General features: G+C 41.2%; 3 protein-coding genes across 5 annotated transcripts in view; all 3 read right to left on the reverse strand.

The window, feature by feature from the left end:
- Positions 1–11,647, reverse strand: part of scp2a (sterol carrier protein 2a) — a 52,263-nt gene extending 40,616 nt beyond the window's left edge. The window contains exons 1-11 of the mRNA XM_017420151.3: positions 11,509–11,647; positions 8,911–8,968; positions 7,557–7,628; positions 7,285–7,416; positions 7,069–7,133; positions 6,483–6,609; positions 5,237–5,300; positions 5,003–5,089; positions 4,750–4,900; positions 4,496–4,643; positions 2,925–3,032 (exon numbers count right to left, since the gene is read on the reverse strand). Coding sequence (XP_017275640.1) covers positions 2,925–3,032; positions 4,496–4,643; positions 4,750–4,900; positions 5,003–5,089; positions 5,237–5,300; positions 6,483–6,609; positions 7,069–7,133; positions 7,285–7,416; positions 7,557–7,628; positions 8,911–8,968; positions 11,509–11,562 — 1,066 coding nt within the window. The 5' untranslated portion in view covers positions 11,563–11,647. The remainder of the gene's footprint in view (positions 1–2,924; positions 3,033–4,495; positions 4,644–4,749; positions 4,901–5,002; positions 5,090–5,236; positions 5,301–6,482; positions 6,610–7,068; positions 7,134–7,284; positions 7,417–7,556; positions 7,629–8,910; positions 8,969–11,508) is intronic.
- A 1,147-nt stretch (positions 11,648–12,794) lies between these two features.
- czib (CXXC motif containing zinc binding protein) lies at positions 12,795–16,194 on the reverse strand. Its single transcript, XM_017420183.3, has 8 exons — positions 15,981–16,194; positions 15,808–15,891; positions 15,434–15,490; positions 15,253–15,334; positions 15,136–15,167; positions 13,720–13,797; positions 13,270–13,335; positions 12,795–13,123 (listed from the first exon to the last, which is right to left on the reverse strand). Exons 1-8 carry the CDS (start codon positions 15,984–15,986, stop codon positions 13,046–13,048), a joined length of 483 nt encoding a protein of 160 aa, XP_017275672.1. The 5' UTR covers positions 15,987–16,194; the 3' UTR covers positions 12,795–13,045.
- A 517-nt stretch (positions 16,195–16,711) lies between these two features.
- Positions 16,712–22,414, reverse strand: uck2b (uridine-cytidine kinase 2b). Of its 3 annotated transcripts, XM_037981818.1 has the most exons (8): positions 22,261–22,361; positions 20,429–20,746; positions 20,114–20,335; positions 19,820–19,916; positions 19,479–19,621; positions 19,216–19,313; positions 18,914–18,962; positions 16,712–17,978 (listed from the first exon to the last, which is right to left on the reverse strand). In XM_037981818.1, exons 3-8 carry the CDS (start codon positions 20,250–20,252, stop codon positions 17,842–17,844), a joined length of 663 nt encoding a protein of 220 aa, XP_037837746.1. In that variant the 5' UTR covers positions 20,253–20,335; positions 20,429–20,746; positions 22,261–22,361; the 3' UTR covers positions 16,712–17,841. The 3 variants fall into 3 exon arrangements, with proteins under 3 accessions (XP_037837746.1, XP_017275791.1, XP_024862604.1); XM_017420302.3 differs by lacking the exon at positions 20,429–20,746 and having other exon boundaries at positions 20,114–20,273; positions 22,261–22,414; XM_025006836.2 differs by lacking the exon at positions 20,429–20,746 and having other exon boundaries at positions 20,114–20,273; positions 22,199–22,376.
- Between the last annotated feature and the right edge of the window lie 79 nt (positions 22,415–22,493).

The raw sequence follows: 22,493 nt of genomic DNA on the forward strand, positions 1-22,493 counted from the left end.
GCTCAGTAGTTCACTCCTCCCCTGTCACTCTTTTTGCCCTCCTTGTCACGCCCATCTCCACCTGTCCATAATTATCTCCACTCACCTGTTTCTACTTACCTCGTCACCCTCAGTATTCAAAAACCCGGTCACTTCTCTCACTATCTGCTGGTTCATTGTTTTTCCTTTTTTGATAGTAGCTGTCTCCGTGCCTTAGTTCCCAGATGTTTTGTTCCACTGTGCTTATTGGTTTTTGTTCTGTTTGTGTTTGCTGCCCCGTCAGCTTTTGTTTTGTTATTTTTCTTTAGTTAATAAATTAGTTTATTTTTACCATGAGTCTGCACTCAGGGTTCTTTTCTGTGTCCCGCGATCCTGACAAGTTTTGCCCTTTCTATACATTGAATGTTCCTTACATTTGAACAAATACCTGCTAGAAGTCGAGGAGGTGTTTTCATTATTCGGGCATTTAACAAATAACAATAATTTTGGGAATCCTAACCGACCTAAAATAAGAAAGATTTAGTTTGAGAAGACATGATGAGAGAAGAAAGAGGAGTTTTGTCTTTTTCATGGAGAACGACGTTGCCAGCTGGAGGAGCGGTCACTTTAAATCCGGGACGAACTGTCGGCGTGATAATGGTTGAGGTGAGAAAACAAAGCTCTCGCTGCTGGACCTGAGATCTGAGCGGGACTTTCGGCGCATGGAGAGGTTGTCATTTCGAATCCGTTTACCGTATTTTCCGCACAATAGGGCGCACTGGACTATAAGGCGCATCGTCAGACCGCGCGCCGCACTCTACATAAAATAAACGATTTCGCTGCTCTAGCGGAGCTGGTTCACCTGTATCAGCATTTATATGATCCCTCTATGAGAGATCACAAAGACAATCAAACTGTGCAAAACTCACGGAAGGATACTGCACCGACGTAAGCGACAAGTATAAACGCCTCCACCGCTCGCTCAGGTCCAGGTTTTTAAATGCGCCTTATAGTCCGGGAAATATGGTACTCACAACATGACACAACAAAAAAAAAAAAACGCTGCTTCAAATAAAAAAAAATTAAAAAAAAGGAAAGTATCTTACTGTTGATATTACAGTGTGTCTGAAAACTCCGACAGCTCTTCGTATGAGGTTTGATAAAATATTACTTGCTGAAACATTACATTCCAGTCACGTAAGCCACCAAGTTTGTTTTTTTCAACTTGATTATGATGAAGCAGAAAAATCACTTTCAGAAACATCAGCGGTGAAGAATAAAGCATTAAACCCCTAATAATGTGATAAAATGACAGCCTCACTAAGAAAAAGGACTCAATCTTTCTGTCAATCGCTTGCATCATGTTTTTCTTTTTAAAAGAAAAAAGTAGAAACAGACTCATTGCAGCTATTGTGATATTATTGAGCTCTTCAGCATTTTTATTTGTACTGTTTCTGTGCACCAATTGAACATTATTGCTTTGGTTCTAAAGAGGTGATTGCTTGTTCGTTTTATTTCTACCCATGATTGAATACTAAGAGGTTGAAGAGACGGTCTGTTTTTATTCTTCTAGCAAAGTGCGAACAAATAAATAAATTAAGACACTCCAAATAGCAATACAGAGGTAAAACGTTACATCGTAATTCACACATTTTGAAATGCCCTCTGGCATCCTATAACCGCTGCTGAATATGCTACCAGGCGTTTAATAAGATCCATATTTTTATGAACAGAACAAGAACACTGAGTGTGTAACATTTCACATTCAGAAGTGGTTTTCAGTTTTATGTTGCCTTTTATTTTGCATCAAATGAAGTCCAAAGTTACTGAAATAAACATAATTTTTTTGTATTAAGTCTTAGAAATTATCCAACTTTTGTTTGACAAATAGCCTGCAAGACACTGTTTACAATTCAAATTAGATGATAAAGACAATACAGCGTTACTTTTTTATTGTTTAATTGTCAACTGAGAAATTTAATCACCAGTTGACAAATCCCACTTTGCTGTTCATAACCTTAGAGCCTCCCGACTTCCAGCAGGGGTTTGTTTTTCTGTGTCTGCTTCTGGGAGATCTGTTGTTTACAACAGGACCAAAAGACCAACAATTGTTTGGATTTGATTCTTTATCTTGCATCAAACCCTGACTTATGAGTACAATTACGCCCCTGCTGTGTGTCAACGTGGATAGAGAATTTGAACTCAGCCTCTGCACAAACTAGGTGAGCCAGTGGCACAGTTTGCTTGTTTTCAGTGATTTAAAAATGTGAGGAGATTAGAGGAGAATCACAGCCAGCTGCTCGGGATGGCTTTAACCCAGTTCCAGTGCAGTCGGCCGTCAGAGGGAGACACGTGCCACCTGGTGGTCAGGGTGGAAACTGCATCTACAGATACTCCAAGGGGCACTTTGTGCACAATGACAGCCAGACTGACGAAATCCGTCCCATGTAAACACAGTTTCTGTTCATAAAAACTACTGTCAGGATGTACTGTGATCAGCTAAGGCCCGAAAGCTGTAAAAGGAAACCTTGTGTGTAAAATTATGCCTTAAAAGTTACATGAGAAGTAAGAGAAAGATGAGGAGCTGCAGCAGAAAACAAAGCAGAGAGATTCTTCACTCGCCTTGGTGTATTTATTGAAACAGGTTATTACTTTGCTGGAAGAAATCTATAAAAATCTGAGACCTTCAGCTTTAAAATAAATAATAACAACATTTTATATATTATATATTTTTCTACAATCATATTTGACATCAAATTCAGTATTTTTCGTATTAACTTGACCATGAAAACGTATAAAAATTCGAACGTATTTAAGCTGAAGACTGACGCTTTATGGCACTTCAGAAAAAGAAAGTCCATTTATTGAGAAAGGCTAAATTACTGCCAAGCAGCCCCGCTCAAACGTTGTCAACAACTTAAGAAGTACCGCAGCCGGCCCACCCACATGCTGCAGACTCTGCGTACCTGTGGCTCCGAGAGGATGTCCTTTAGAGATGAGACCACCGCTGGGGTTGATGACAAACTTTCCTCCGTATGTGTTGTCCCCTCGGTCAATCAGATCTGCACCTTTACCTGCAATTACAGCACAAAGTCAGACTGAAGTGCATCGATAAGTTATCAGAGACCAGACGCTGAATCCATGGCAAATACATCAACGCTGACATTAGAAGACTTTTAAAGACTATTTGCAATTTTCACGCTGCTAATAGTTTTATGTAATTCTTGATTTTTCTCCTCATTAAGTGACTGTGTGTTCTTGGTTTCTGGCAGCATCCACAACATTCAAACCACTAAGGATGATAAACAATGGAGCAACTGAGATGTTTACATCTGATCAAATCATTGTCGTCTTCTCAGGAAACTGAATAAGATTAACTTTGAACATTTTGTCAAATTCTCTAACCTTATGCTTATTTTTTTAAATGCTAAATGGTCAGGCTCCTCGGATGGTTCCCCTCTGGAGCTCCAGGAACCATTTTCACTTTTTCCCATGTGGAATTTTCTCACTGCAAATTTGAAATTGATTTCTGACTGGCATCGTTTTACATTAAAATTGAAGCAGTTTCTTGTCAAGAATAAATATCATTAGTATTCCGTTTTGGTCCGTCTTTTAAACACTGCAAATTAGCCTAGGCTGCATGTGTTACAGTGTACAGTATCTGTTAATACGTAACACTTGTCCCTGCATCAAGAAACAAGAAATGAAAAAGCATGGAGACCTTCCACAGTATACTGTAGTTTCAGCTGATCAAACAATTTGTTCTGTAAAAACTGGGCTTTAAACACAAACCTAAAACTACAAATATAATCTCTAACGCAGTTTGTATTGAACTAGACCAAGGATAACTGCTGAAAACAGCACCCCTACAGTGAAGCATGGTGGTGGCAGCATCATGCTGTGTGGATGTTTTCCATCAGCAGGGACTGGGAAACTAGTTAGAGCTGAAGGAAAGATGGATGGAGCAACATACAGAGAAATTCTTCAGGGAAACCTGTTGGTCATTTAGAGATTTGAGGCTGAGACGGAGGTCCACCTTCCAGCAGGACGATGAGCCTAAACACGCTGCTGAAGAACACTCCACTGGTTTAAGGAGAACCAATAAAAGGTCCTGGAAAGGTTAACGTTCAGACCTCAGTCCAGCTGAGAATCTGTGGTTTGATTTAAAGATTATTGGACCCAAGCAGCACCATCCAACCTGAAGGAGCTGCAGCAGTTTCGCCATGAAGAACAGACAGAAAGACTTTCTTCTTTACTGACTTCAAAAGGTGTCGCTATAAAGTATCAGGTTTTCTGGATTTTATTTGCTCTTATTTCTTGTTTCATAATAAAAAATATTTTGCATTTTTAAAGTGCCAGTTGTGTCCTGTAAATTAAAAAAAAAAAAACACACAAACGCCTCAAAATTCCATTTCAATGCAACTCACTGTATTTGTTCCTGAAGGAGGATGGAGGAACAAGCATGAATTCCATAATCTGCAGCGTCTGATCATGTTTGAAAATAGTTGGCGTGAAGGTTCAGGAGCTGCAGCCTTACCTTCTTCACACAGACCCAACGCCTCGTACGTGATGAGCTCATTGGAAGAGAAGCAGTCGTGCAGCTCGATAACATCGACGTCGCCTGGCTTCAGACCTGCAGCCTCGAAGCACTTCTCAGCTGCCAGCCGAGTCATGTCGTATCCCACCTGGACAGAAACAGGTCTTGATGTATGTTTGTCAAACCGTCCCGTAAGTGTTGGAACGGAAATATGGTCCTGTCATATTCCAGGAGGAGCATTTCACAGATGCTACCATCTTAATGCAGCTGTTTTCATTAAACGTGGACGCGAGGTCGGTCACCATCTCTTGAGCCACGATCTCCACGGCCTGGTTTTCGAGACGGTGCTTCCTCACAAAGGCCTCGCTGGCCAAAACCGCTGCTCCAGCACCGTCTGAGGTCGGGCTTATGAGAGAGAAGCAACATCCACCTCTGGTTAGTCTCCACCTATCAGTTGGGTTGGATTTTCCAAAGATACCAGTGACTGTAAAGCTCTGAAATCCTTACCAGCACTGCAGCAGAGTAAGAAAGTCAAACACCTTCCTGGAGTTCATCACCTTCTCCAAGCTGTACTCATCCTGGAACTGGGAATATCTGCAGGGACGTGGACAGATATGGTCTGAGATAAGGCATTAAAGTCCAGCTCAGACCAGACAGCTCTGCAGCGTGGCCAATTAACATTCACAGACAAACACAAAAAAGCACAAATCCGTCTCATTCTGAAGTCTCGCAGACTCTTACGGGTTATTCATGGAATGCTTGTGGTTCTTCCAGGCAATCTTGGCAAAGTGTTCTGGCTTGGAGCCTGAAAAAAATATACATTTTAAGAAGTAAAAGGAAAATGACAACCATGCCAGACAATATATTTTGAGTATTGTGTAGAAATCTTGACACAATCATCATTTGGAAAATAATTTTGCTTTTGGAGATAAGCCAGGCCTAATTGTATTTTTTAAGCCATCCTGATCAGTATTTTTACAGGTTTTCTTATCGTTTTTCCTTTTTTTCTGTTTACTTGTTTGTTTTTTGTACCTCCGCCAAGGAGGTTATGTTTTCATCTGTCTGTCTGTCTGTGTGAACAAGATTACTCAAAAAGTTCTGAACGGATTTTCATGAAACTTTCAGGAGACGTCAAACACGGTACAATGAAGAAGTGATTCAATTTTGGTGGCAGTCCTCTGCTCCAACTCTGCAGCAGTGTGACGTAGGAATGTCAAACTGAACAGCTGGAAACCTCATGGGTCAGCCTATTGATTTTAAGGTCATGGGGTCAAAGGTCAAGGTCACATTTAACCCCTTTGTTAAAAACTTCTCTCTGCTCCTACATGTGACCCTTCTGTTTCCAGTTGGTTTGTCTGTCAGGTAAAAAACTAATAAATAGATTTGGAGGAACTTTTAGGAAATGTTGGGATTGTCACAAAAAAAATAAAAACAATTGATTCCATTTCTGATGGTGATCCGGATCGAACTATTTTCTATTGACGCGGGGGCCTTAGGATAACTCTTCAGGAATCACCTCGTTAGTTTGAGATTACTACGCTATTATGTTCGCCAAAGTATGTTTTTCGGCACGTTTTTTTTTTTTCAGATTCAGCTAAAGGAATTGGAATAAATGCTGTGTCTCTATGACCGGGTGCTGGTAACAGAGAGCCTAAAGATCCAGTTTAAAAATCTGTTCTTTACCAAGTTGTCCGTTACGTGTCGACCCAACAAGTGGTTCATCCCTTGAGTTGTGAGTGTTGTTTTTACCCGCCACCAAAGGGGAAGGAGAATGCCTGTGTTGTCTGTTTGTTTGTCTGCAGCGTTAGCAAAATATCTCATAAACCACAGGACAGATTTTAATGAAATTCTCAGATAGTAATCGCTGGTTGTATATCTAAAACACTAACATCAACCTCCGTTTATCCTTCTAAATTAATGTAACAGCTTTTAAATTTATGATAATAATAAATGTACTGGTTGATACACTGGATAGATGACGGGTTACCATATTTCTCCATGTGCTCCCTGCCAGCGTTGCCAAACATCTGAGGGGCTGGAGGTGCAGGTACCATCCCGTAGCGGTCCATCATCACCTCCATGTGCTTGTCCATTGGATTGACCCTATCCATAAACTGAGGATACATTTACAACAAAATTGAAAAGAAAGAAAGAAAGAAAGACAGAAAGGTGCCATTACACAGAGTCCAGTAATCTGCACTACAATAGGGCTGCGCAGTACATCAGGAGATTAGTATTATTGTAATGTCAGAGTGCGCAAAGAATTACACTAATCAAAAATAATATGTTTGGCAATCAGATGAATCCCCACTATCCTAAAGGCTGAAATGCAGCACGATACATTTTCCTAGCATCATGCAGCCCTACTCAACACCCCTTTAATAAAGGTTAACTGCAAAAACAGGTTAGATTAGTTCTTCAACACTGAAGGAACGCATATATCTGTAGTGTCTTTTCAACAAGGAGAACCAGAGTCAGTAAAAACTGCAGACTACAGACACAACAACGACCACACCTGTCAGGTAACTGGTATTAATGCTGCTCTAGCTCCAGTAAAGCACAAAGAAGCATACCTTGGCACCCAAAGAGCCCCTCTCCATCTTTTCAAAACCAAGAGCGAGCACACAGTCAGCCAGACCTGCGAAACAACGAGAGGCGTGCCCGGACAGTGGCCTTACTGATCTTACACACTTCGTTTTAACCTAAATGGATAAACAACTGATTTCTTTCCGCTGTCGTATCAGATAATCATCATATTTTAAGCAGTTAAACAGTCCTGCTGGACCCACCTCCCTGGATCAGCTGACGGCCCATGAAGAGAGCGGTGGAGCCCGTGGAGCAGTTGTTGTTCACGTTGACAATGGGGATGCCAGTCAGACCCAAGCTGTGGTAAATGGCTCTCTGCCCGCAGGTGGAGTCCCCTGAAACACGTGGACAACAGGACGTCATTTCTCACTTACGTTATCTACTCTGAAAACAAAAACGCATTATACAGTCGTACACATCGTGTGCGCTGAACGTGATTAATGTACAACACTAGCGCATTAAGTGCAAGTCTTACCGTAGACATATCCTACGCAGGCTTGTTCGATGGCTGCGTATGGGATCCCTGCATCCGCGAGAGCCTTTTGACCTGAAACAGGATCAAACGGTGAGGAAACATGGCACGTTTTATTCAAGGGTTGATCCGAATACGAACGACGCTGAGAAAAAATGTTTTAAGCCATCTTTCATTTCTTTGTTTGGTTAAGAGAAGTGAAAAAAGGTGCATCGTTTTATTAAAACACAAGTGGAAATGAGCGTTTGCAGCAAAAACACAGCTTCTAACGAGGCTGGAAGTCTGGTGGTGAGAATGGCTGAGAGTCAGCATGGTCTCACTCGGCTCCTTAGAGTCCTTTTTTTAAGGAGGGATGGAAGAAAAAAAAGCCTTCGGTATTACAGAAGGTCCCTCTCACCCCACTCACAAGCTGTTTAACCTCCTGCCAAATGAAAAGTGACACCGTTCCATCGCATCAAGAACAACCAGAATGTGTAATAAGACTGCTGAATCTCCAGATAAACATCGTCTCATTTCCTCCTGTCAGTTCATTTCATACGTAAATGTAATGACAAACAAATGCCTTACTCTCAGAGACAGCCTGTGCTGTCTTAGAGGGACAGGCGTTTCGCGCGAGAGGTTCTGCTCGCACACGCCACCATTAGCTCGATAAGAAGAGCGAAGTGGAACCACGTCAAAGCAGAACGTGCCGTCGTGAAACCCCTCCCATCTTCCGTGCCTCACAGAGGTTCACGCAGATGCTTTTATCTCAGCTTCAATGCATTTACATTACATTACGTGATTATTTCAGCAGAAATACTCTAGCCAGAAGTGCTACAGCTAGCTGCTTCTGCGCTAATAAATTACACGCAGAATCAACCGTGTCAAACTGACGGCAGTGTAAAGATTTATAAGAATCATTCACGTGAACCACTGTGGCAGTTTTGAGATTGGAGCCGTTTTGAGTCTTTGTTGCGCTCAGACTAGCCGTTAGCTCGTCAGTCCTGTTGGGCTTCAGCTTTATCCCTCCAACCTGAGCTATGTACAGCAGGTAAGATGTTAACTGTCCACAGCCTTTCCACAGAACCCCACTTTGAAACATCTGAACTCGAGTTTTTAAGTCCCCTAAGCAGACTTCAGGGTTGTAAAGGATGATTTAAACGCCCTTTTTGGAGGTTAGATACACATTTTCACTCTGGATCAAAACGTGAAGGGGCTTTTCTGCGTTTGGAGCTTTGTCTACAATCGACGAGCAGCCCCGAACCATGATAGCGCCTCCACCGTGTTCTGCACATGGCTGCAGACGCCTTTGCAGTTTCCTATTTTAACTTGCCACACAAAGAATGAGTGAATGGCATACACGCGTGGAAACGAATACCTGCTTCTTTGGCCATTTCAGGATAGTCGTAGTTCTCTCTGGCTCCGGGTTTGTCAAACTGCAGCGAAAACACAGAAAAGCCAAACAGATCAGAAGACGGTTGTTATAATGTCTGAAGTGACGGATTCACACCGACTCAACTCCTAAACTGTGATGCTCGTTCTTCACAACAACTCATCGCCCATCGAGGTCAAAACGTGACCCCCAAAATGTCCTGAAGTGATCAGACGTCAGTTAGCGTTGTGTTTCTGTGCATAGAAATATGGTTATATTCCTGATGGGTGTCACATCTGACAAGCTGTTATTTACTCTTCGATGCGACTCGAGCGGTTTGTCGTCCTAAAACAACTTGGACTGTTAAAGTTTCAGAGCAGCTCACACAAACATGTTCTTTGCATCTGCTTTGCTGGTTGTATGTTTTTGCTTCCGTCTCTTCCCTGTGACTGCAGCATTTCTTTCTTGGAGAAAGAAATGCACACATTCGTGTGTTTGCACCTGCCGGCAACCGTACTTCCCCCTTTAACGGCGTTTGCGAAAAAGCCCTGTGTAGTTTTGGATTGGAAGTGTTTTAAGACGGCAGCGGGCCACTTTGGTCCTGACTGCGTTCCAACGAGCTGTTAGCTCGTCAGTCCTTTCAGATTTAAACTCAATTTCTCCAAACTCAGGTTGTTACAACAGGTAAGATGATGCCGTTTTTTCTGCACTTTAGGGCGCACTGGATGATAAGACGCACTGTCAATGAATGGTCCATTTTCAAACTTTTGTCATAGATAAAGTGCACCGGACTATAAGGCGCATCGACTATAACTGAGCCTTAATGCTGCAAGCAGTGCAGCTTTGTAGTTTACCAAAGTCGTACTAAAACATTACAACTTCTTACATATATAAGGCGCTCTGAATTATAAGGCGCACTGTCATTTTTTAAGAAAATTTAAGGCTTTTAAGTGCACCTTATAGTCCGGAAAATTCGGTAACCTTTACACAGAACACTTCTTCAAAAGATCTGAAATATCCCTTTAATGGAACTTATTTTAAATGGGGGAAACTTGGACTTTCAGATTTTTTATTTTTGTTGCATCAAATGTATTATTTATAGTCTGCTCCTAACAGGAAGTAGTTTATTGACAGTAACAGTACTTATTGAAGTTTATAAACCTGTAAGTGTTGATTGCCACAGATAAAAGTAACCAGGATGTTAAAGAGAAGGTTTATTTTATCCTGCGGTACAGAACGCTGCAGGTGGACTCTGCTCGGCTCTGCTGGTATTTACACTCCTGATCAAAATCTTAAGACCAGTCAAAAAATTGCAAGAATTTGCATTTTGCACTATTGGATCTTAAGGAGGTTCTAAGTCGAGCTTCACAATGTTAAAGGAAGGAATCAGAGTAAGAAACAAGAACCTTTGAGCGGTGAATTAACTGAAAACTGCATTTACACTCAAACATGATTTTTTTCAGCTGATCAAAAGTTTAAGACCATAGTCTTTAAAAGCCAAAAGCTGTGCAAAAATCTGGATTCCATGTCATTTTCTGTCAAGTCTTTACACTATCAAGACCTCCTGATGGCAAAAGCAAAAAAGCTCACTGACTTTGAACGTGGTAGGATTGTTGAGCTGCATAAGCAAGGCCTCTCACAACGTGCCATCGCTGCTGAGGTTGGACCCATTTTTTAAATGATCCTGAGGGTTATGGAACAAAAAAGTCAAGTGGTAGACCCCCAAAAATTTGGTCCATACCCTCTCATCTACCTCTCTACACCTTGTGCCACTTTACCTGCTCATGGAACAAATCGTTCAGCTCATTCAGGAGACGGCTGCTATGACTTTTGGTTTTTCTAGCTTTTATCCTTCTCAAAATATCCAGATTCACGAATAATTTCCTCTTAGAAATACACGTAGATCTCTTCAAGTCCAAATAAATTGTGTTTAAAATCTTCTTCTGCAGCTATTTGTTTTCATATGCTACTTTAGCTTTCAGCTAGCCTTTTGCTTCTTTTGGCTTACAGCTAATGGTCTGAAAGTCAGCGTCACCCTTTTAGTTTACTTGTTTTTGTTTCCTGATGTTGTTAGCTTTATTAGCATTTAATAGTCTTTGCACAGAACAACAGATGATGTTAAATGTCCAACCAAAGATGGCCTCCAGCTCATTTAATACAGGTCAGAGACGGACATGGAGTCTGTTGTTGTTTACTTCTTCATTGTTTAAATTTAGGAAGTCTTAATAAGATGACAGTAAACTATAAGTGACCTGAACTTGGGGTTTAGTCTGACAGGGAGCTGTGGAAACCCAACTGAGACCTTTGGACTCTGATCTTCAAATGTTGACACAGATCAGATTTATGGTTACCCAACACTACAAAAGTCGGTGTTTTAACAGGTGACCCAATGAACAAACCGTATTAACGCGGTTTTATTTCAGATAAACCTGTCTGTTAAACTTTCTGACAGGACAGGCATCAGGACACAGACATCCAGGCAGGTGAAGCAGACTGAAGGTAAACTTTCAGACTAACGTAGCGCGCGCTGCTGTGTGGAGTTAGCTAACAATGCTACAAACAATCCGCGGTGCGGAGAGAGTCGACGGCATGCAGGAAGATCACCTTTGTCATGCCCACCCCGATGACAAACACCCTATTCTTCTGCTGAGGAGCCATCGCTGCTGAAGTCGCTCTCCGTGCGCGCGCAGGACACAAATGACCTGAGAAAACGTTCAAGAGCAGCCTAACCAACAAAGATCCTCTATAGAGGAGCAGATGTGTCACTTTGAGGTAAAATCCTAGGGAAAAGCTCGACTCTCCTTCCAGAAATCATGAATTACAGGAAAATGTCTCCTAAAATACATGTAAAAATGAGTCAATCTTTATGACATCTAAACCAAACTGGGCAGACATTCAAACTGCATTATGGCAAGATGTTTTGTTCTTTTGGTAATGTTTATTTAAACGCCTTCAATTTGGGAACTGATCAGCTTTTGCATGATTAATTTTCGCTTTTATCAGTTTCCTACATTTGGTATTTGAAATTCATTGTGCTTCTTGGCTTTAATGATGATCTGTGCAGAAAAAAGAAGAAGAAGGAAAAAGAAGAATTTATTATTATTTTTAATAAGCTTTGGAGAAGGGTGGGATTAAATAAGTTTTTTACTTCTTCCCATTTCTTTTCAAATATGTTACATTTTGTTAAATTCTTTTCTTATTACTTTTTATTTATTTTTTTGTTATTACTTTTATTATCTTTTTTTGTTATGTATACATGTTTGAAATAAATTTAAAAAAATAAAATAAAAATAAAAATAAATTAAATTAAAATAACATTTTCTTAGAGGTGAAACAAATATGCTGTATTTTTGTGCCTCAAATCCTTTCACAGCTATGCACTGCTTAATTTTTTACGTCTGTAAAGCATGAATATAGAGTAATATAAACAAATATACTCATGAAATTTATTCTAACTGAATTTAGTATGAGTTTTGTATTACAGTTTTCCAAAACACTTTTTGCAACTGCATGATCTGATTGGAGAAACACCTTTTTAAAAAAGGTTCAGAGTGAGACCTCTTGTTCCTTTTCAAAGAAAATATATTTCATTCAACTTTATTGCACAGAAACTGATCAAATGTGGAGGTAAAAATAAGGACATTTTGTTTTATTGTATTTTTTTTTCAAAGCGGGAGATATATATATGAAAATGAAGTTAGGTATAAGTATGTTGAGCCATTAGACTACTCTTCAACATCTTTCAGTGACTTCTCAGCCACTAGTTTTTCTTCTGTAGCTGAATAGTTTTGTACATTATTTGTTATATTGTGAGACACTTTTGTCCAGTCCTATAAAAAGCAAAGCACTCACGTTTTATACTTTAAAAGGAAAAGAAGTGAAGAAGCATCTGAAGTCAAAACGTCCTCCCTTCCTTTTTATTGAAACTCTGACAAAAGCCCCCCAAAAAAGTCTTATTTGTGAACACACCGATCAGTCCAAGACGTGTGAACGAACAGTCTGTTGTGGTAATCAGCGCCCTTTCATTGTTCGACATGAATCAAGTCATGCCATCTCTGCGCCCAAAGCATGCTGGGTAACAGGAAGCAGGACTGAGGATGTTCGGCTGCAGCGTCTCCTTCGGGCTCCTCACACGAGGACATCAGCACTTAATGAATCGGTGTGTGACCTCGTAGATTCCCACTGACTCCTTGGCCTTCTCGTCGTAGTCCGTCCAGTCCTGAAAGAATCAAAATGAAGGAGATTTTTGGAGTGTCTGAGAAAAAGGAAGCAACGCAACTGGAAAAGTTCTCCGATAGCCAATGAGAACTAAAGAGTGATTGAATATGTAAGGAAATAATCACTGGAGGGACAGGATGTACGTACTTTTTCTAGCAGGTTGACTTCAGGGAACTGTGATCCAGTCTCTGCTCCTTCTGCAGCAAAGCCAGCCTGGAGGAAGAAACATGGGGGGTCATTTTGCTGTGTCATGAAATATTCTTAGTGTCAGATGCTTGTGGCAGGCGTTCATCTGCCCCTGGATTATAGACTCTCTGAGTTAGGAGGAATTTAACACCGGATCTGTGTTTTTTTTCCCATCAGACTGAACAATTCTGTTACATTTGCTGTTGTTTTAAAATCAGCTGCACAAAATCTGATTTTGATTATTTTATAAGTAACTCGTTTTGTGTTAAACAGAAGCAGCTGTTCCTTAATCTAAGACATAAAATCAACACAATAAAAGATAAAAAAACAGTTGTCAGCTGGAGCCTTGGATCAGCTACAAAAACACTTTGTGCTTGAAACGTGAGGCGCACACAACATCTAGCTCCTTACCTGGGGCTGAAAATCAACAGGCTCCAGACCCCGACACTCGAACTGCACCATCATCTTGAAGGTCTCGTTGTCCTCAGCCTCCACCCCAACAAAACACACAGAGCCGCGTTTAAAAACACATGTGAACACGAAACCTGCTACTGTTTTTAAATGGGGCTAAAGCGAGCATCTCAGCGGGCTGCTGGCAGCAAATTCATTCGCAGCGAAGTGTCCTCAGGGCCTCGGAGCGTTCGCGGAGGCTGTCGGTTCCCTCGGGAGACGGGAGTTCTAAACATTTTCAAAAGGATCTTGCGACAAACCGTCTCTCAAATCAGTCGGGCTCGTAGCGGGCACAGCCTCGAACCCATCTCAGGTCACTTTGCATGGGTCAGAAAGTGTGAATAAATTTTGAGGCAACTTTGGGAAACTAAATTGTGACCGGTGACAAAAAAAAGCAGAATAAAGTGTGATCAAATTAAGACATTACGTAAGACATTTTGGGGCTAAACTGCAATGAAGAAATCTGCACGTAATCCGCAGGAATGTTACGCAGTTACATACATCTGCAAATGTTTCGTAAATACTAATTCAGTGCAACTCCAAACAAAAATTTGCATATTTTTTTAACTAATTTTGTAACTTTTAAATGGTCTTGCACAGCACCTTTTGAAGCATCTCATCATATCAGTGTTTGCCCACAGACACTTGAAAAAAAAAAAAATCAAACGTGTTCCCGGGACAACGATTCTATGGTGGCAGCTTTAGGACCGATCCGAGTCCAGTTTTGGCGCATGTCGCAGCTGAACTGACTTGTTTGAAGGCGACTCGAGTTTAGAAGCACAAGCAGACCTCATCACACGAGCCTGTTGCCACGGAGACGGCCTACCTGCGACAGAGTTGGAGCTCGGCTCGCTCCGCGTGTCCAGGAAGTGTCGGAACAGAGAGAAGCGAGTCGAAATCCTGTACTTGCGGGTAACGCAAACAACCTGAAACTCCTTTTCTGAAATTCAGATTTCTCCGTCTGTCTAAAACTTTGCAGCCTGTTGGAAGAACTTTGAACCAGGCTAGGGCTAATTTACTGGGCAGGAAAAATACAACACTCAATCTGCTGCTTCTGACATGATTATTACACGTGCTGCGAATTTTAATAAAGTTCTAAATATGGGCAAACATCGCTGCATTAGAGCCAATATCGACACACTTACAACAGTCTTGTGCAACTTTACACAATACCAGCACCACAAACAACAACATTAATTATTGACATTTTTTTTACAACTGGAAGTTATTGATGATCTGGTTCTGAGTAGTATTAGTGAAACTCATTTACACCGACATTATCAAAACTAAACTTAAAACAGCTACACTAGATGTAGTACGAGTGTGTCAAAGCTCTGTGTGTGTTGTGGTGTTGCATTAGAACAGGTGGTTACTTACATTATAAGGTGTAATTGTGTCTCCCAGGATATCTGTAAGGAAAAAGTTGACTTTTGATCGATCCGGCGTTTTTAAAATACAGAAAATGTCAAACTGAACCGGCACACTTTTGCGTACCAATTGAATTTTCTCTACTGCAGAGTTTACACTTCTGCACCATGCTGGCACTTCCTCTGCCTCCTTTTAGTGGCACGCTTTCCTGCGGACACACACGCAACAAAAACAAAGAGTTGGTATACTGATGATATGAGCAGGCTTATTAAAGGAAGAAAGTGAACAGAAAGAGCTTCATTCTCACCACCAGGGTCACATACTGCCATTTCTCTGGAATCTCACCACAGTTTCCACACTTCAGCTGAATGAGAATGGAACAAACAAACTTTATTTTGTGAATAAGCAGTAGTAGTTTAACACAGCAAGAGGAAAAACGGGGAGGAAAAAGAAACTCAAATTAAAGGGCTATTTATTTAAAAGTCTCTTTAGTTTAATCAGAGTCAAAGGAGAACAACCACTACAGGTCAGTCTTGTGAATGAAGACAGCTACACAGCTCTGACAACGTAAACACCTGTGTAATGCACTCGTGTTTCCTGATTTGGTTCACAAATAAACGAGAAAAGTGCGCAAATAGGAGAAAACTAGCAAATAGCATGCTAACTCAATAGTTATTCTACCTTTAAAAACCAGCGGAAGTCTTCACCTAGTGGTCTCACATTGGTTACATTCTCCAAAGTGGCTTTAAACTGGAGGCCAAATTTCTGTCGTGCAACAGACAAAAGTGCAAAGTTAAAACTGGTCTATAAATAGCTGGACGTATTCTCTGTTTACCCCAGAAACACACACATACCACCATCTTGACGCTCGCCCGTTGACTACTTCTGCTGCGTTCAGGGCTCCTTGGAAATCTAAACTTCTAAGCCAAAAGTAAGTGTTTTAATCTTTTTTATGAGAGGTTTTACTATGTGATAGCAGTCTACAATAATATAATAGTTTAACAAAGCTCAAGGCTTATATAACCGAAGAGTTTCATATAAAATATTTTTTTTATTTACCGTCTTTTCCTGACTAAAACAACACATAAAAATCCGTCAACCACAAATCCTCCTGTTTTACGGCAACTGCGAGGGGACAAACTGCCTGACAAAAGGCAAAAAGGTTTTGAAAAATCAAAACAGAAAAACTGATAGAAACTAAATGGCACCGCTTATATTCGACAATGTTTTCCAATTTATTAAGAGTTATTTAATAAAGAAAAATGTATCTTTTCCATATTGATAATTTTTTTTCTTAAAAAAAGACTTATCCGTCAGATGGAAAATTCATATTATTGCAGCAACAATGACAGACCTAATACATACACTGTACAAAAATGTTTTTTTATTCTCAATAAATTTTAGCATTAACCACAAACTATTCTTATTTAATGAAGCATTACTACATCTGCAGTCTTTATAGGAGCTGCACCAAATATGAACTGACAATATGCATAAAATATGTCTTGAGTCATTTACACAAAAATCTAATTTCAGCTCCCCTCAAACCTTATCCTTATCCCAATAACCACTCGAGAAAAACACATGATCTGCATTAGTTTATTTACTGTTAAGAAACTGACAGGTATACACGTCACAGTTCAGTTTCTGATTTCCCCCTTTCATACAGTACGACTCATTCATTCAATTGCACTAAACACAACACAGAACGTGGTATAGAAAACCGATCCAGCTTCACCATACCAGAGACTGGTTCCTAATGTAAATACTGAGCATGCAAACCTGAGGCATTATGGTGGGTCTCTGCCACACACCTGGAATGACTGCTATTGCTGTGGCAATGAACACCCTCCCATCACGCGTTTGTGGCATTTCAGATCACTTGGTATTCACCTGAGTTTGTATGTGTGATAATGGAATCAGCTCGTTTGGCTAGCATCTAAATTTGGAGGTAAGAAAAGTATATTTGTTTGTTTTTTTTAGAAAATACAAAACACGAATTAATCAAAAATTTTCAGCCATTCTGACATGGGGATAAGGAAACGTGTTTAATTCGATTAGATGATACAAGAAATCCAAAAATAAACGATCAGTTTCACTAATCTGGGAAGCAGCTGACTCAACCGTCCAGTGTGGGCTGCAGTTGATGTGGTACTCACCAGCTTCACGTGGCGAACAGTACTGACAGGTTCCTCTGAATAACGACAAACACTGAGGTGGCCAACATGGTGCGATCAGAGCCAAAGGCGACATAAAGCCTCGACACGGCGGCGGTGAGAAACGCTCCTCAGATTGTCAATACAGTGTGCAATCTTTGTTTTCAACCCTCCAAACACTGAAGTGCTCCAGACATCAGGAGTTCAAGTTTTAGCAAACAATAAAATAGTTTCCCTATTTCTTTATTATTGGCAAGAGAAGCCATGGAGCAGCAGGAAACGCATTTAGAAAAAAATTAAATAACAAAATTAGGGAGGAAAATGTGGGATTAATTTGAACCCATGAGCATTAAATAAGACCGTAGTCCTCCAAACCGAAATCTTAATCCACGTTTACAAATACAATTAAAGTAACTGATCGAGGAGTCATAACACAAGGCGTTTCAATTACTTATTTGGGTCTTTTTTTCTTTCCTTCTCTTAAATACAGCGATGCCGGGTGGCCTTATTTACAGCGCGACACCTCTCCGCTCCGTTAAGAGAGAGGTGCGTGACGAGGTCAGTGAGGGCGGCTGCTCGACTCGGACGTTCGCCGCTGCCTCGGGGTGCTGAGTCCGTTTGTGCAGCCGTTGTGACGCTTGCTGGGTCCACCGTTCAGAATGTCCTGGATGTGCTGTACTATCAAGTTGATGGCCACTGCAAGAACAAGGGAGGGTTTCACATGGGTTAAACGCAACAACACCACCGAGACTTGCTTTTAGACACGCTCCTCAGCTTTTTATTAAACCGAAACCTCAAATAATAATTAAGGGTTCCACGGCAGAAACACTCTAGCGCCCTTAAGCCTCCATCTTACTGAGATACAACTGTTGGGAGACGAGATGGTGAAAAAAATCTCTCAAAATTGTGAGAAAATGCATTAATCTTTAGTCTAAATTCATATTTAGAGGTTGTACTATATTTACTTGTCCACTTTTCCCCACATTTATGATTTCATCTACAGGGAAAACGCCTGTGATGACTGAGAACAGAAGTTGTTGCACAAACTGTTTAAAACTCAAGCGATGTGGCGGAGCGACTCCGCAACCTGTTGTAGAAGTTGGGAGACATTTGGGGAGACTCCCTCATGAATCCTGACGAGGCCTTTATCGCTGTTCAACTGACTTTCTTCTGTTTGGTGGCTTTGATTTTTCTTCTTAATACTGGAAGTAGTGTCTTTGAGACTCAAACATTCATGTGTGACAACAAGATGTTTCTTCCCCTTATAGTTCAGGGCTTTTTTTGGTGACCTTAATGAGCCACTGGCATCTTGGTTCCCTTTTACACTTCATATATCAAAACATGGTAGTTCGTCAGCTCAGATTATTACAAAAGGAAATCCCAAATTCCTACAGACCTCTATAGAAGAAAGCTGATGAATGTTGGAACATTTCCTCATTAACTGTCTAGTTCACTCTGTTCTGAGTTCATTGATTCATAAATAATCAGCATGACCTGTTCAGACTTCAGAGCTTCTGAGAAACAAAAACTTGGCAGGACAGTGTTTATTTTTGTCCCACAGTGGGATGGCGCCCAAGCTTGTTTAATACAAAACGGAAAATCTGTTTCCATAATAATCACTGCGGCCTTACCGAGATTATCTGCTCCTCGTGGAATGATCACATCTGCATACTTCTTTGTCTGGTAGAAAGAAAGACAGAAAAAACCTGGTTAACGATGCAGAATTGCTTTGTGTTGTTCAACTGATAACTTTGTTTAAGTGCTGCGATTCTACTGTAAATTAACCAGTAAATAAGGCTGCAAACCAGCACCCTCTAGTGAACTCTTTGTAACTGCAGTCTTTTCCTCTTCAGTGATAAATTCATTAATATTAGTTAGTTTTGTGTAGCAGTCGGGATCAGCACAACTCACAAAAGTAAGTAACTTTACTTACTGGTAAACAAAACTCCTCGAAAGCCGGTTTTACAAATGTGATGTACTGACTCAGAACTTGATCCAGATCTCTGCCTCGTTCATTGATGTCTCTTAAAACTGAAACAAAAAGAAGCACAGAGGCTTACATTTATTAGTGCAGCACTTTGGCACTTTACTGCCTGCTTGAGTGTTTTATTAACATTACTTTGATGTCTCTGTTCAGCAGGTAAACTGCTGCACTAAGTCGTGTTTATGGGTGTTCGGCAAACTCTTTCCACACACCTCGACGTGAGAGCCGCGTGTCTGGATCTGTGTCGACAAACAGCTTCAGCTGGAACAGGTCTCTGATTTCCTGAGAGTAGAACATGAGGATGCCCTCAAACAGGACCACGTCGGCCGGATACACCGTAACAAACTCCTCTTTCCTGGAACAAGACACAGAAAATCACCCCCCGCCCTCTCTGTAAGTGTTTATATTCAGACACATGATAGGCGAGTGTTGTTCAGAAGCAGCTCATGTTAGCTTCACAACCTGTTCACCCTGACTTTGTTACTGAACACCGGTTTTCGGTCTTCTGAGGACACAAAATAATGAATGCTGGTGAAAATATGGAAGTGCTCACCTGGAATGAGTGACAAAGTCATAAACCGGGATATGAACGGTTTCTCCCTGCAGGATTTGTTTGAGTGTTTGCTTGATCAGCTCATTGTCAAAGGCATCTAAAGAGAAGAAAGAAAAAAAAAACCTGTGTGATTCATGTCAGCACAACCAAGAGCATCATGGGATAGCTTGGAAAAACAACCACAACTCAAATCCACTTGAAAAGTTGGCATTTTGCAAACACAAAAGCTAAAAATGAATACAAATGTGAAGCTTTGAGTTTAAAAACAAAAACGTTGGTGGAGTGTTTGCATACCTGGATGGTCGAAGTTGAACTGGCCCTTTAGCGCCTTGGCTTTCTGCTCTGGGGTCAGCACTTTGTAGAAACTATCCTGGCTGAGGATCGCCACCTGACGCTGGTGGTGGTCGATCTTGTTCTGCCCCAGCAGCTCCATGATCTTCTCACATACAGATGACTGCAGAAACAGACCGATATTTTTTTTTCCTCCCTCTCTCTTTTGAAAATGGAAAAAAAGGACTGGAAAATACGAAAAATATTCAAAAGGCTGAGTAAAATCCCAATTAGCTCTGAATTTCCAACTGGAGAACGAAGAGCTGGGTAAATTCTCACCTTAAATGAACTCAAACTACAGGCAAAATGCCCAGAGGCCCACCGTGGGCGCCCTCACTGACCTCCCTCTCATCCCCGTTTGCTGACAGGGCATTCCCCATCTGCCTGAGGCCTGGGTGCCTTTGTGCCAATAAAACACTGAATTGGGTTGAACCGACTCTGACGCTGATAGTTTGAGTCCCCCAGGCCAGATGCTGCCGTTTTGGACAAGAAGGTTTGACTCTGAACAAACACCAGAGTCTGCTGAATAACACAAACGAGACAATCTGGAACTTCATCTGCTTGGAACATCAATCCTTTCAGACAGAACTGTCTCATCTTAAAAACAGGGAGATAAAAAAAAACAAGATTTTTAAATTATTTACGTGTTTTAAGCTACATCACTGGGTTATTTTTATGATCAAAATATTTGCTGCTCTTAATTCCTTAATTAGTGAGCCGTGAAATGACAGGAAATAAAATATAAACTATCAAGTCATCAAGTATCAGGAACAGGGCCAATAAAAAAAGACCAAAAGATCTACACCCATTTGGGAAAATTACATCACTCGTATAAATAGTAACTTGAGCACTGCTAATGGCACATGAAAACTGTCAGAGTCATCAAAATCCAAAGCATGACTTCTGTTAAACCTAAACCACAGAGAACACAACAGTTTGCATTAACTTCACACTTGAAGGCGTCCATGTTGTGTGAAGACTGGTTGGGAGATAGGGGCATGTCAGGTTAAACAGGGATGACATCACCTGCACATTTCTAATTGAAGTCATAAACAAACCAAGCAGTATTTCAGGTCTGCTGCTTTAACTCCTAAGGGCACTGTGAAAACGTTGGAACATAAAAAAGATGTGGGCCAAAAAAACAGGAAAAAGACATTTCCCACGGGCGAAATTAACTATTTGACTTTTTGCCACCACCCGTACACCTACCAGACTAACTTCATTTAACACGGGCAGACTAAAACTAAAATCCAAGTTCGACATGTCCTACAAACATTACGAGAAAGCAGGTTTTAGGAGCCGAAAGGAGGCTAAAGACAGCGGAAGCAGGAAGGCAGCGTGGACCTCATTGTTTACAAACACGTCACAGAGCTCGGAACAGCACGAGCCTTGTTGTCTGGACCCAGCCGGTGTTATACCGAAAACCGAACCCCTGCCGGGAAAGGCACACCTGTCATGGGAAACATAATGAAAGGCGGCATGTTCACCAATACAAATCTACGAAATTTGTTTTTTTTCCCCACTAAACACGTCTCTGAGCTACCTAACCAGATTTACTACATTCTAGAGAATTCCTAGAAATTAGCACATGCTGCCAGCATTAGCCTAGCCTTCTTTAAAACGCACCCCTAAAACACAAAAGTATGGATAAACCTTTAAAACGTAATAGATATGGTGTTTATAAGGGTACTAAAGAAACGAGTCTGTTTATTAATTGATTTCACTGCCAAAAATGCCTTCTCCACTCGGGGTGCTTTTTTCGGCTCAACACCCACACTGTTCACATGTGATGGAATTTACGGTTAGCTAGCAGCTAAGCTAACAAGAACCCTGCGTAGGAGTCTAAACCAGCTAAGGGTGCTGCCGGGAACCTAACATTCCATGTAAAATGAGGAAAACGCCTAAATAAATACAGATTTCGGCAGCACTCCGAGGCTCCCTGAGCCAGCGCTGAGGGAAGATGTAGATAAGCGGACCCGTTGCGTCACTTTAAAGCCACGCGGTCAACAAGCAACCGGCACGAGCGAACACCCATCATCCGAAACTTACGGAGAAGAACCTAACCGTGACTTTCAAAAACGCGTCTTTCAAAAGCCAGCAAGAAGGCAAACCTTTCCGCTGGCAGTGCCGCCGGAGACACCGATGAGAAAAGGTTGCCGAATAACGGTGGTGTTCTCGCCACGCTCCCTGAGAAGAGCCTCATTGTCCCCGGCCATACTTGCAATGAGCCGCACGAGCTGCTGCGCTGAAACGTCACCGTGACCAAGCCCCGCCCACATCGCAGCTCCTCATTTTTAAACACAAAAAAATAACATTTATCACATTTACGTTTCACATATGCTCA

Source organism: Kryptolebias marmoratus, linkage group LG20 (assembly GCF_001649575.2).
Source record: "Kryptolebias marmoratus isolate JLee-2015 linkage group LG20, ASM164957v2, whole genome shotgun sequence".
NCBI classification, from domain to species: Eukaryota; Metazoa; Chordata; class Actinopteri; order Cyprinodontiformes; family Rivulidae; genus Kryptolebias; species Kryptolebias marmoratus.

Excerpts from the sequence above, each read along its gene's own strand:
- czib (XM_017420183.3), bottom strand. Across the intron at positions 15,491-15,807 it reads ACTTCCGCTGGTTTTTAAAG|CTGAAGTGTGGAAACTGTGG; the intron begins GTAGAATAACTA and ends ATTCTCATTCAG. Across the intron at positions 13,336-13,719 it reads CTGTTGATTTTCAGCCCCAG|GCTGGCTTTGCTGCAGAAGG; the intron begins GTAAGGAGCTAG and ends TTCTTCCTCCAG.
- uck2b (XM_017420302.3), bottom strand. The coding sequence starts at position 22,365 with ATGGCCGGGGACAATGAGGCTCTTCTCAGGGAGCGTGGCGAGAACACC. Across the intron at positions 19,622-19,819 it reads GACTTTGTCACTCATTCCAG|GAAAGAGGAGTTTGTTACGG; the intron begins GTGAGCACTTCC and ends GTCTTGTTCCAG. Across the intron at positions 19,314-19,478 it reads CACGCGGCTCTCACGTCGAG|TTTTAAGAGACATCAATGAA; the intron begins GTGTGTGGAAAG and ends TTTTTGTTTCAG.